The sequence below is a fragment of the Vidua macroura genome, chromosome Z, assembly GCF_024509145.1.
Source record: "Vidua macroura isolate BioBank_ID:100142 chromosome Z, ASM2450914v1, whole genome shotgun sequence".
NCBI lineage: Eukaryota > Metazoa > Chordata > Aves > Passeriformes > Viduidae > Vidua > Vidua macroura.
In genome coordinates, this window is record NC_071611.1 from 24,684,760 (window position 1) to 24,698,360 (window position 13,601).

Consider the following 13,601-nt stretch of genomic DNA (forward strand, 5'->3'; position numbering starts at 1 on the left):
CCCAGCACTGTAAGAAGCTGCAGACAGAGAAAGTGTCTTCTCAGTCAGGGACAAGAGGTTATCTTAAAAAACAAGCTATAAAAGTTTATATCCTTTCCTATGTCACAGTGAAATTTATCCCACATCACTTGAGCCATATAAACAAGAGGCTTAAGTGTAAACGAGTGGCTTGCTAATGTCAGTAAAGTGAGAGGAACATCCCAGACAGATTTAACTTCTCCATTCCTTGTTAGGAGAGAGTAACACACTTTTCAGAGGTGGTTAGCACTGAATATTGGGATGTAGATACTAATATCTATGAGAAGAGAAATGAAACCTTTGGTTCTGTCATTGTGTAAGTTTTCTGCTATCATTGCTCCCTGGAGATGCTTGAGCCTGGTCAACATTACTTACCAAAGCCCTTGAATTTCTGCAGCTTTGAATAAGCTAAGACTACGGCTTTCAGCATTTGTCCAAAACCAGTGTTTTTCTGGTGTCATACATCCATGGACATTGAATATGTGCAGAAGGACTATGTGTGAAGTATCTTATCAAATTAACTGCTTTTAAATTTAAAAAGTTAGCAAGAATATTTAGATTGCTGGGTGAGGTTCTGTGTTTCAGTATGACTCAAATTTTGCGGCAGTGGTACAGCAAGATGTAGGAGAGGACAACTGGCTTTGGGCAGTGACACTGCTTTTTCATCCGGTTCTGGAGCGCTGCAGGAGTCCCGATGCTGGCTTTCCCACATGAGCTCCGCAGGTCTGCCAGGCCATCACCTGCGGCTCTTCATCGCCCTGTCTTAAGGGACGGGCCTCGGGGTGACCGGCCGGCAGGGTGACACCCCGAACGGGCAGGGGGAGCAAGGGAGGCAAGGGGAGTGGGTCCAGGGGTCCCACGGCCGGGCCGGGAGCCAGGCGCGGGGCGCACCCCTTGGCGTTCCCTCGGGGCGTTGTTCGCCCCCCGCGTCCTTCCTGCTTCCGGGGGCCGCCGCGGGGAGGATTTGCCGCAGATGACATCAGCTGTGGATGCTGGAAAGGCGGCGGCGGCGGCGCGGAGGATGCGCCGGCTCCCCCCCTTCCTCCTCCTCCTCACCAGGTCCCTGCCCTGCACCGTCTCCGTATAAAAGCGCCGCCGCCTCCCCACCCGCCCTCACTCCCTCCTTGCCGCCCGCGGAGCTGTCGCTGAGCGGCCCCTCTGCGCTCAGCGCCCCGGAGCCGCGGGGCGGAGGCGATGGCCACCGTAGTGGTGGAAGTGGACTCGGAGCCCTCCTGCAGCATCCCTAACCCGACCTCCACCTCGCCCAGTCTCTCGCACCGCTTCCTAGACAGCAAGTTTTACCTGCTGGTGGTCATCGGCGAGCTGGTGACCGAGGAGCACCTGCGGCGGGCCATCACCAATATCGAGCGAGGTGAGGCGGCAGGAGCTGGGGCGCCGCAAGCAGCGCCGCGACACCCCCCGCCGGCGCCCTGCCCCTCCCTGGGCGCGGCCGGGAGCCAGGATAGCCCCCAACGTGCATCCCGCCGAGATGCGGTCTTCGGCTCTTTATTCCCCAGGGGTCCCGCCGCAATCGCCCACCCACCCATCTTCCCCCGCGGGGTGCGGACGCTGCGGAGCGGGGCTGCGGAAAGCCGTAGCGAGCCCCGTCCCCGCCATCGCTGGGCGGAGGGGCCGGGTCGGGAGCGCAGCGCCCGCCGCCGAGCCCGTCTGCCCGGAGACACCGGCGGGTGGGCGTGGCACGGTCCGCACTGCGGTCCCGGTGGCTGCTCGGGGCGGACAAAGGGCGGCTGGGAATGGGGTGGATGGGCTGGGCTCGGGCTGCGAGGCGGCTGCCGCCCGCAGTTCCCCGTCCCCCACCGCCACGCTAAGCCGGCGGGGTTCGGGGCGTTTTCCCTCGGCAGCAGAGGCTGCGGGGGCGGGAACGCAGCCGCGCCTTTGTGTCTAACTTTGGGCGCTGGGACTTTTCTGTCGTCTGGACAATTTTACAGGACCCAAGTCCTATATACGCGTATATATTCCAATAAAGATAACCCATATGAGTAACAAGGCTGTTACCCGAGGGCTCAGCCTCGTTATTGTCCGACTGCGGGCTCCCCTGACTCGGCGTTTATTTGTCCTTTTCTTAAGACGGCGATGCAGTGTGATATTGCAAGTGAAATGACAGTTTTATAAGTTTTCGTTGTGGTTTCTGATACAATAGATTGCAGTGTATATGCGGAGAGGAGAAAAAAAAAAAAAAACAAAATATACAACGGTATTAGTGGAATAACACATGAAGAAAATTATTGCTGGACCTTACAGTTACTTAAATTCAGTTGATAGCTGATTTTATAATATGTATTTTTTCTTCTGGGCTGGTGAAAACAAAGGTTTCTGGAACTGCCATTGTTAAGAGTGAAGAAGAGATCCCGGAACGAGGAATTGGTAGCAGCCTTGTCATGTAGGTGTGGTTCAGCAGTCCAGCTAGGACTTCATCTGTGTCTCTATTGTTGCTTTCTCAACCATTGTTGCTTTAGTTGCTTATTTCTCTGAATTCCTTTTCGTTACTGTTTGAGGTAAAAGGCATCCTCATCTCAGCTAACCAGTTTCATCATAACCTGTTCGTCTTTATTGCTACCATTGTCTCTTGGGGAGAGCTACTGAGGCAGGTGCTTTGTCATTCAGAGCTTCTTCAGCATTGCACTTCCTTAACTCTGTCTTAATTTTCAGTTGTGCCAGAAGAGAACTGGCTGCATTTTAATTAAATTGTAAGAGATTATAAAGCAAAATGGTAAAATTTCTTCCCTCAAGACAGCTAATATCCTCCCTCTGAAGAAATGCTCTCCAGTCCCTTCTTGAATCTCCTATTGTACAGTCGCTGCTGCATAGCTCAGTTGCTGCTATCTCCTGCCACTAAGCATGACACCCACTTACAGGTTTAGGTGTTCAGAGGGAGTGTTTGGCCTTTTAATTAATAATTTTGGACTAGAAGTCACCTTGATGTTTCTAGTATCAGAGCATCTGACTGGGATTTTTGCCTGCTAAGAAACTCCTTGGTGAAATGTTTAGGTACATTTTCCTGGATGAATACAGTGGGAGTCTGACGCTTTGTCTACGTGAGGCAATTGCAGGCTCAGCTAATATTTTTCTCTTTGGAAAGTCTGCTGTAGTCTGGGAAAAAAAACACTTCTTGTTGCCTTTATTCTCAATAGAGTTTTAAATGCATTTTGGTTCTTGATAACTCTGCCTTACTGTCTTCTCTGGTACATCTCCTGAGTACCATCACTGAAAACTGTGGATTCATGCGCCAAACTGCAGAGCAACGTGTCAAAGAAAACATCTGCTGATAACACATCAGTGGCGTGATGCTACGCAACCTGGTGGAATGCAGAGTCATTTCTTAATATATCATGGGGAGGGAATGGTGAGGCAAGACGCATTTTCAGTAATTACATTTTGGATGTGACTTTGCTAAGGGGGCAATTCTCCCACCCACCGTCCACCAAAAGAGAAGAGGGGAGTGAAGAAGAAGCTTCAAGATTTTTTCCACTGATTTAGCAAATGCTACTGGGTGTGCCCTCCCTGCTGACTTATTAGTCCTGTGTCTAGTGGCATTGCGCTCCTAAGACTGCAGAAAGAAAGAAATAGCTCCAGTTCAGCCATATTTACAGCAGTTATGTCCACACTACTAAGCCATCATTGGATTGACCTTGGATTTTAGTTCCATGTTTATCTTTGTTCTACCAAAAACCAGATTTAGTGATATGATTCATTTAATACATTTTGCTCTGCTATAATACACATGCATAATTTTTGCATCCAGATTGCTGAATCATGCAGTTGCATATTTTGGATAGTCTACTCAAATTCCAGCTTCAGCTTCTAGGACTGCTGCATGCATAGGGCATAAAGGCTTTTATCCACTTGGCATTTTTTTTCCTATTTATTTTGTGTTGAGTCCTGTATTTTGGACATTGCCTGGCTCAATCAGGCAATGATTGAGCAATCTTGACTACATCTAATCAGAACCTTATCCCTACAGCAAATTAGGATCTCATCTAAAGCACCTAGGGATGGTGGATGAGTCCTTTCATTAGCAGCATTGATGAATCATAGTCCATGTTAACTGACCTCCAGAAAGCATTGTAGTTTCTCTGCCCATGCTTGGTGTCATAGGCCAGGGAGCTGTTTCTCTTCAAGCTTCTTGAAGTTCAGCACGCATTCATTCAGTGTACTTCAGCTTTGCGATCAATGTCAGTTTAATAATTATTGTTTTTATATGTGCTCTACTTGTATGGTATTATATCATCTTGGTGTTTTTGCTCTCAAATATTCCAACACCTGGAAGATATTAAAGCCTGTTTAGATGTATTTGCCTGCCAAAACTTGTCCCAGAAATGTACCATATGGTCAAGTGCTTTCTGAGAAAACAAAGTAAAGGAGGCTTGAAGAAGAGTCTTGCTGCTTATGCCTCTGAACAATGATGCGTCAGTCAGGAAGTGGAGGTGGCTGGTTATAGCTCAGTTATTTTTCTCAAGTGGTTATGGAACACACATGCACACACTGTATTTTCAATTTTTTCTTAAGATTCAAATTGCAGCTACTTAATTGTTGGCAGCATGTTACAGTGAGCTTGCTACTACCTTTACTTGGATGCACTCTTCTTGCAGAGGCTTCAGGCTCTTGAAATGCAGATGTTCATATTTGCATGGAGAACCTACTCAGAGCTGCAATGGGAGACTAGCACTGCAGATCTGGTTTCTCTGCTATTCCTTCTTTTCTCCTCATGCTTCATCCCTGCAACATGGCTTCTGCCAGTCTAAGTTCTGACATTTCTGCTGCCTTGAAAAAGAAAATACATATAGCATGGGAAGTGGCATTGACAGTAACATCCACAGCCTGAAACCCCAAGAGAAGTGTTAATTCTAGACTCATTCTGAGGGGTTGGACACACACCTCTTCAGGCATCTTGTTGTCAAACCCCAAAGTGGTCTAATCCAATAATTCCATGCAAAAGCATGGTCATGTGGGGAGGAGCCACTAGACACTTCCTCACCAGCAGTCTATTTTATGTTTGCTAGTTCATTTTTAGGACAAAAAAATGAGTGCAATTTTGTTTTTCAAAATTGCAGCAGTGCCTAGACTCACTTGTAGTGTTACCGCCTGCTCATTATTTCAAAAGTAGAAGATTTTCAGAACAATTCAATTTTTTTCAAAACACAATTATATAAAAATCTGAAGTATATTCTACTTTTTTTTTTTCAAATTGTTCATTGAAATCATATGGAAGAAAACTATAACCTTGTCTTTTGGCTGCAATGACTTTTTTTTCTGGTCAAATTTCAGTCCTTAAAAATCTACTTTGGAATAATATATTTTTTGGTCATATAAGTGTCAAGTGTCTCACTTTTTAAGTAGCTGGGAGGAAAACAGTAGGGAAGTGAGATGTGCAATTTGTTTTTTTTTTTTTTTTAAAGATGAAGCACAGCATTTTCAAATTTCAGAACTAGAGTTCTGACACTTTATAAATAAAAGATCACTTACATTTTAACTTAGAATATGGTATGCTTCAAAGATACTGAATGAAGACGTCAGCAATTTAATGCTTTATATTTAAATATTAATTAGCAACATGCTAGGTAGTGCTGTCTTTTTCTTCTCAAAAGGGCAACACGACTGAAATGGCCTCTGGGTGATTCACTCTTCTGTTTTTGTAAATCTGTATGTTGGGATTTTAAAGTCATGTCAGGGACATTGGTAACTTACTGTGAAGTGGCTACTACTGCAGTTTTAAAGCTGGGACCTTAAAGAATGGTCACCCTTTGGAAAGGCAGATGGTCTTTTTCTGATTCCTGTCAGAATCCTTCTGAGTGCATTTTAAAAAATAGCTTTGTGCCTTGGAAAAAAGTGAGGCTGGGCTTGGAATTTAGAAATATGCAAATAGCTTGAGTGCAAATAGAAAAGTACTTGGTTAAAACTTATAGTACTCATGTGTCAAGCTACATGTGTTTTGTATTTTGAATTTTAGGAATCCGATCATGGGACACAAACTTGGTCGAATGCAACTTGGATCAAGAACTGAAACTTTTTGTGTCTCGCCATTCAGCTCGATTCTCTCCTGAAGTTCGAGGTGAGTTTAAGAACAGAACTGCTAAATTACACTCTGAAATTGCCTGGCCCATTAATTTTAGGGCCTTTTTAAAGTTAAGAAAACTTATCTTTTGATTGAACAGTTTCTTCATGTGGCACCAATCTAGTAGTCCAGTGACGGAAGCTTATTGTGGTAGATGGTGTACATACAACACAATAACTGGAAAGGTTGGCTCTGTAGTTGGACAGAGCCAGAGCTGATGTTACTGTTGCATTACTGCAGCTCAAGCTCTTTGTTTCTTCCCAAAGGACTTGAACTTAGTTATCTTTCTTGGTATGTGAAGCTGAGTTATGATGAGTCTGCCTTCACTCCCAGGAACTTTCTTTGGCTTGTATGAGGAAATCAAAAATGTATAGGGCCAGTAAGACTAAATCTCTTTTGCTGCCTTTTTTTCAAGCCCATTCTTCCTTAAGAGGATTCATTCAATAAATTGAAACTTTTGTTTACCAGTTTTGTGAAGTGTAAAGTTTGGGTTTGTTCTGGTTTCATGAGAATCAAGTGTCTGGTAAGTTTTCTAAGATCTCATTACTCTTAATAACATTGCTGAATGAGTATGGATGAATTTAATCAGGTTTCTCATGTGAACATATATGACCTTTTCAAAGTAGTACAGGTTTCTGATTGGTGAAATGATTGGGCCATATGCATGTTGAGTGCTGTCATACAGTACAGCCTACTACTGACAAGTGTTAAAAATTCCAGCTTCTGAAACATATCTCATGTGTGGTGAAAAAGGGCTATGAAGTTTTGTATCATGCTACTAAATCAACTTCCTGTGGTCAGTTGCTATGCATTTTTGACAGAGACCTGATGCCTTGCTAGCATGACAGCATTGACCTGATGGTTTTAAATAATCTACTAAAATGTCTTGTGTAACTAATTTTTTCCTTTTGCAGCATATGTTAGAGCAGTTTTTGCTGTATCTCCCCATATCTAGAAAGAGTGAAGCACTGCCAGGGTTAAGAAAAATTATATACTTCTATGATTTGTCCTCTGGTTTGAAAACCAACATAACTAATAAAATAATACACAGCATGAAGATTTTTCAGTAAAGACATGTAGCCCCTTATTTATCTGGATGTAAACTAGGGCCTATAATACATATCTTTCATTTCATTTTAAATGTCATGAAGCCAATTCAGCTTCTCAGTGACATTTGTTGCTTTGCTTTATAGAGAGGGAATTTAAGAAATGCAAAATGCAGTGTATTCCATTTTCGGCATATCTGTGTTTTACTTTAAAAACTTAAATATCCTATGCTGCTCCTGTAGCAAAAATATTAGAGCATAACTAGTATTTTTACTGCCTCTTTTAGATGATACATTCTAATACCACTGCGTGAATTAAAATAATGAATAAGATAAGATTGTGCACCCCTTTTTCGGCAGAAAGAATGTGGAATTGTTTAGGAATTTTTCCCTGGGAATTGTATTTTTGATTGATTTTTTTTTCACCCTTGTTTGTCTAGAATTTGCTGTTTAATCTGTCACTGTGTTGAATTCTAGCTTAATTACATGTGACTGGAACTCAACATCTCTGACAAGCAGAAATGAATGTGTTTTTCACTACTCTTCAATCTTTAAACAATAAACTGCCAAAATCTGTGTTTAAAAAGCATTAAGTAAGCCTGAAACTTGAATAAAGGCAATAGCAAGGGATAAAGCTGTCTGTTTTGACCAACTTCTTATCTAAAATTTTGTGGAGAAGTGCATTTGTACCTCCAGAATCCCACTGTACACATCAGAGAATTATTTTACTTTCTGCTGTTCTCTGATGTTGAATTCTGTATGAGGCTCCTTTGTATCCTCTCTGCTGTTTGGCAGAGAGAAGGCTTTTTTGTTGCCACATTCTAATAAGATGTCAGAATGTTTACTTTGTTACAGCACCGAAATATTAAATGTTGGGTGTTCAACCACTGAAACTGTGGACTTTCAAAGCGATGATTGTAAGTCTGTATTCCTTTGTGGTCCTAAACTCAGAAATAGAATTAGGTAATTAGGTGGTATTTCGTCCAAAAGAAGTATTCATCCAAGGTGATGGGGTTGCCTGTGGAATGTAATTAAACAACCTTTTTTCAGCCGTTTGAGTCTGAAGTCTCTGTGAAGCTTACATAGAGGAACAGTTCACTCTTGAGGAAGGCTCCTGGTTTTGTCAGGTCTAACTCCTGGCTGACTGGAGTCTGTTTGATTATCATGTTTAATTATGGTAATTGCGGTGGTGGCTCAGTACATGCTTGTGTGCTTCTCAGAACAGCTTGAGGACAGCAACAATGTGAAGGGTAGCAATCTTTCTGAACAAGGAAGCTTGGAGGAAATGGGGCCAATTCTGTCCCCATGCCATACGCCTATGATGTCAAAAGAAAGATGTGTAAGAGATTATCTGTCAAAGCATTTGCATGTTTTCACTTAAAGAATTTATGGTCTGATGCCTTTCCCTGTGTAGTGAATAGCAATGTAGATACTGGTACTGCAGGGAGCATGATTTGATCCCAAGACTATTTTTGTGTTCTTTTCAAGGGGATAGGTTGTCAGGGTAGTATTTGTGCATATTGTATTCAGCTGTTGGGCAAATTTTGAGTGATTTGTGATTCCTGAAAAATAAGATTCAGAATGGAAATGCCTGCAGATTTTTTTTTTCTGCTACCTTGTAAAGCAGCTGAGTTAGCAGACTCCTTAATAATAACAGATCTTGGAGAGGTGATGTTGCCAGGTGCTGGTGAAAAATGAGTAACACAACTAATTAAATGGTTGCCACGACAACAAGCAACATTGCTTTAAAGGGGTATTCCAGTGGTGCCTCTGTTTTCTTTGTTAGGTACTGATAACTTCCATCTTACGGTAATATGAAAAGGACAAAAAAAGGCAAACAATGTACAAGCTGGAAAAGGAAATTGTGCATCTGGTAGTGAGGCAGAACAAGTGTAGAGTCTTGGAAAGAGCTCCTTTGAAATTGCAGCTCTACCTACCAATCTTTGCTTAATTAACAAGATAGTTTCAGCTGCATAAAGCAGCTTCACAAGAAACCATGTTTTTGGGTGGGGTAGGATGAAGCTGTTGAGCGCCCTTCTGTAAGACTTGTACATTTGTATTTTATCCGTCAGTTTCCATCTGGAGACACTTAACTGTCGCATTTGTGCATATTCAAGCCTTTGTCTAGTAAAATCCATTTTATTTAAATAGCTGTTCACCCTCAACCTTCTAATAAATACTGCTCAAGATATGCACTGTGGCTACTTTGTCCTGTGGTTATCATCTATGTATTTCCTATCTGAATAGTACCAGGAGGCCTCCTGTTGCCCATTAGCCAGTGCAGATGCCAACTGCTGACTTAAGTGAGTCCTTCCTTACCTGTGTCTAGGACTATTTTATTGCCAGCCTTCCTGCAGCCAAAGGGGATCTTGGCAAAGTGCAAGACATGTTTATTTCCTCTTGGCAGCTACCTGCATCAGAAGCAGCAGTGGGCTTGCCTCCTTCAAGCTTCCTGAGAAGTCTTTGCTTTATGATACTGTCATTGTTCCATAAAGCCTTAACAACTTCACTTCTGACAGTTACCATTTCAAAAGTTACTGTTTCAGGCTCATAACCTACAGAGAATTTTTGGATCTGAGAATTTTGGTCATCAATGTGTACAGCTCAATACATCGACAAAGTGGTGTATAGTCCCATTTCCTTTGTCAAAGCAGATCTAAAACCAGTTAACATCACACCTAGTAGCTTGCCATGTGAACTTGTGGATCACTAATAAAATTCTGAACAGCATGGGTTTTGTGCTGATTTACTTGAAAACTGCAGTTCATCAAAATCAGGACATAGGTACTTGAGCTAAATCTATCAATTGAAATGAAAGAAAAGGAAAAGAGACAGGAAGTCAAGACCAGATTTTTCAGGTGCTATCAGAGTGCCATAACCACCTAGGAACTAATTTTGCTTAAGATCTTAAGTGGCCTGGTATGCACATTTAGGGGCATGCTACAAATAGGATTCTTCAGGTATTTAGAGGCTGTGATGATAGCTGGAGTAGCTATTGAGTGGGATCATTTTAGCTCATTATATGTTTGGGGAAGTAAATTTAGTTGGCTACTAGACTTGCTTCATGTCTCTAAGTGTGCATTGAAAGAAAGAAAATGGAGGCAGACTCGAAAAGGTAATTGAGCTGACTCATGCTGCAGTGGCTGCAAATGGTGTCCCTGCAGGGAGACCTGCAGCTGCCAGTGGTCCAGGGCTGCAGCCTTGGAGCTGCTCAGCAGCACAAAGCTAGGAGCCCCTGGGTCCTGTTGGAGGATGTTGATGGGAACATATGCACTGGACTCCTCCTGAGCTTTTTGTGGGGAGATGCTAGGATTTTGGTGGTTCAGGAGAGGATTACAGTGCAATAGCCTATGTGTTTGGATACAAGAATTGTCAAAGCCTTCTTTTCTTAGTACTTATTTAAAATTCCGTAGATGTTCTAATAAGTCTCTTTATCATCTTTTTTACAGTGCGTAAGGTGTTGCACTGATGTGACAATCATTCTGGCATTGACTTCCATTTCTGCTTTTTTTAGGAAAGAGCTCAAAGAAAATTAACATGCATTTGCATTGCTGCCAAAACACTGGTACCTGCTGATGCTAAGCTGTTAGTGTGAATCAGCAAAATTAGTGAGAGGTTATTTTTAAATGCCTTGTATCAAAATTAAATACAGCAAGTTCAATTGTCATAGAATAGCCCCTGTTTTATGGGAACAGGTTTTGGCTTGTGTGAGGCAGCTACCAAAGGCATAGGATTAAATTAATTATGAATAATGATAGCATTTTAACCGCATTATGAAATTTGAATCCCCATTCCTCTTTATTAGAATGAAAATTAAGCATACCTAATATGCTTATTATATTCACAGGTATATTCACAAAGATTACTTTGTTAAGGGTTATCTGATAGAATTATTATAATTCTTAATATGTTGCTTGTTAGATTCCTCAATCTTTTTTGTAATATTTTGTCTATGTGGGATTTCTGAAACTGAAAATTTCAACAGTATTTTATTTCTGACCTCTGCCCAGTATCATTTACAGATGACCTACCTCTCATCTCTTCCATTATGGATTTATGATAAATATGTAACCAAAATATCATTTCCACTTTTAAAATCAAATTTCTTTTTGTCATGTGCAATGCTTTTGTCAGATGTTTGTTTTTCCTAATTTTGTTAAGACTTAACGTACTTTACTTTTGTGGAATTTGTTACTTTCTCATTTAATTTATCAGTTACTTGAGAGAAATCTTAAAGGTTTTAATTGGACTTCATAATGAGAAGAGACTTGAGCCAAAGGCCTCTGAAATAATTGGATTGGATTTTGGATTAGAGAAAGTACTATCTAGTATTTTGAAGTTAGAACAAAGACAAAAATACTCCATAATTAGCAAAAAAAGTGAACATTTTATCTTCTTTCTTGAAAGATAAAAATATTACTTCATTTGAAGTGAATTGCCTACCACTATATTCAGAAATAGAACCAAATAAGAAGAGTTGAGACACTCCCTATTTCCAGACTGGGTGGAATGGGGAGCTCATGTTTATTCCCACTGCCATCTGTAGAATGAAAGTTGACACTGTGGCTACTGATTTCAACCTTGCAAGTACTCCAGCTGTCATCTGCCTTGTAGAGACAGCTACAAGAGGTGCATCCACACTGGCTGCAAATCTGTGTGATCCTGACTGCCAGGAGTATTCCACAGTACCTCACAGCCCCTCTGAGTAGACGAGTTAAGCACTGCAGTCAGTCCTAAATAGATAGCTGGATAGTTCTGTAAGAAAGGTGCATGTTTTTGCATCAGCTCCCAGATGGTCCACCAAAAAGGCAGGATGGTTAGTTTGGGGTTGTAGTTGCTGGTGGTAATCTGTTCCTAGAGCTGAGAAGAAAAGCAGTGCTCCTGGTGACCTGGATTTACAGATTTAAATCTGTTTGTGATTCAAAACCAGTTGCTGATAAAATAAAAAATTGAATGTAAAAAATTATATTAAAACAATAACCAATTCATAAACAAACTAGTGTGAATTTCAGTATTGTTTTGGTGTTGCAATTCTATGTATTTTAGTACTTCAAAGCCTGTCTGTAATGGTGAGATGACTCACTGTCCTGTGTCCCTCTGCCCCTGTCTCATGCATAGCTATGTGTGGGACTTTAAAAAAAAAAAAAAACAAAACCAAAAAACCACCAAACAAACAAACAAAAAAACAACCCCCCCAAAAAAACCAAACACCTAGAAAAACCTCTTGCAAACCTCTTGCAAAAGATTAGCCATATTCTTAGACTGTATAATCTCTGAGTGATTCTAAGGAACTATGCAGACTTTAACCTGGAAGTCAACTCCCCACTGTCAAAGGCTGCCTTTGGAAGCTGGGCCAGTGTTATGACAGTTGTAACTCTTGTGATTAAAAGACTGATCCGAGCTTTGGCTCCCATGTCCTGAGTAATGAATAAGCATTCCCAGCTCTTGTAAGCTCTTTATGGTGGATTGAGTATCTCCCCCACACTTGAGAGACTGGAAAGAGCAAAAATCAGAAAATTCACTGGTCCAGATACAGGTGAATCAATAGGTGAAGACAAAACCAAAGAAACAACCAAACCCAAGAACAGTGAAGAAAATTGCTCAGCACCTCACACAGGCAAAATAATACCCAACCAGTCTCAAAACAGCCCCCACCTTAGTAACTAAAAAGCCCCACCTTCCTCCTCTACTCTAACTTTTGTTGCAGAGCATGACATTGCATGCAGGTATTTGTGCTCCGGTCAGATTTTTTTCTTGCTGACACCATTGTTTAACTTCTCAAAGTAAAGGGGATGAAATTTGACAGAGCCCAAAGAGATGCCAACTACAGGAGTCTTGCTTCTGATCTTAAGGCCTGGAAACAGCACACATCCTGTCATGGGTATTAAGGCCCTCCAGCATGCTTTCTTAACCTCAGACTGTGTCCTGTAGTTTTCATGCTCTTCTAGAACTTGCACAGAACTTGGAAAAACTTTAAAAAATATATATATTTTTGTATGTGGCCAATACTTTAAACAGATACAGAAAGCAAGCCTTCAGGAGTAAAAATACAGGTGTTGGAGTAGTGGTTCCTGCTGCCTAAAATCTGTCCCCCACAAGCCTCTCCTGTGGAAAACCAAGTTGAGATAACCTCCAGACCCTCACTCAACACCACAGGCCCAGTGATAGAGGCAAGAAAGGGTCTTTTTGCAGGGTTTTATTCCAGCAAAGGATATCATATCTGTCTGAAGGGAACCCAGCGAGGTAAAAAAGAGGCTGACCACGTGGAGGAGACAGCTTAAGAAGGGGAAGGGGTGGGGGGTAGACCTAAGGGCTGGACAGAGGGGTTTGGTCTCCAGGGAAAGGGGGGTGGCCACCAGGGATACCAATCCAGTGAGAGGACAGGGAAAGAAGAAACCAGGGGAAGTTGCGGCACTGAAGTCCAAATGGGAGACTGTTTTTCCCCCCAGGAGGGCTGACTCTAT

The 13,601-nt window shown here is 42.0% G+C and overlaps 1 protein-coding gene across 1 annotated transcript in view; it reads left to right on the plus strand.

The window, feature by feature from the left end:
• The first annotated feature begins 1,212 nt into the window (after positions 1 to 1,212).
• Positions 1,213 to 13,601, plus strand: part of MAP1B (microtubule associated protein 1B) — a 77,552-nt gene continuing 65,163 nt past the window's right edge. The window contains exons 1-2 of the mRNA XM_054002764.1: positions 1,213 to 1,390; positions 5,987 to 6,088. Coding sequence (XP_053858739.1) covers positions 1,213 to 1,390; positions 5,987 to 6,088 — 280 coding nt within the window. The remainder of the gene's footprint in view (positions 1,391 to 5,986; positions 6,089 to 13,601) is intronic.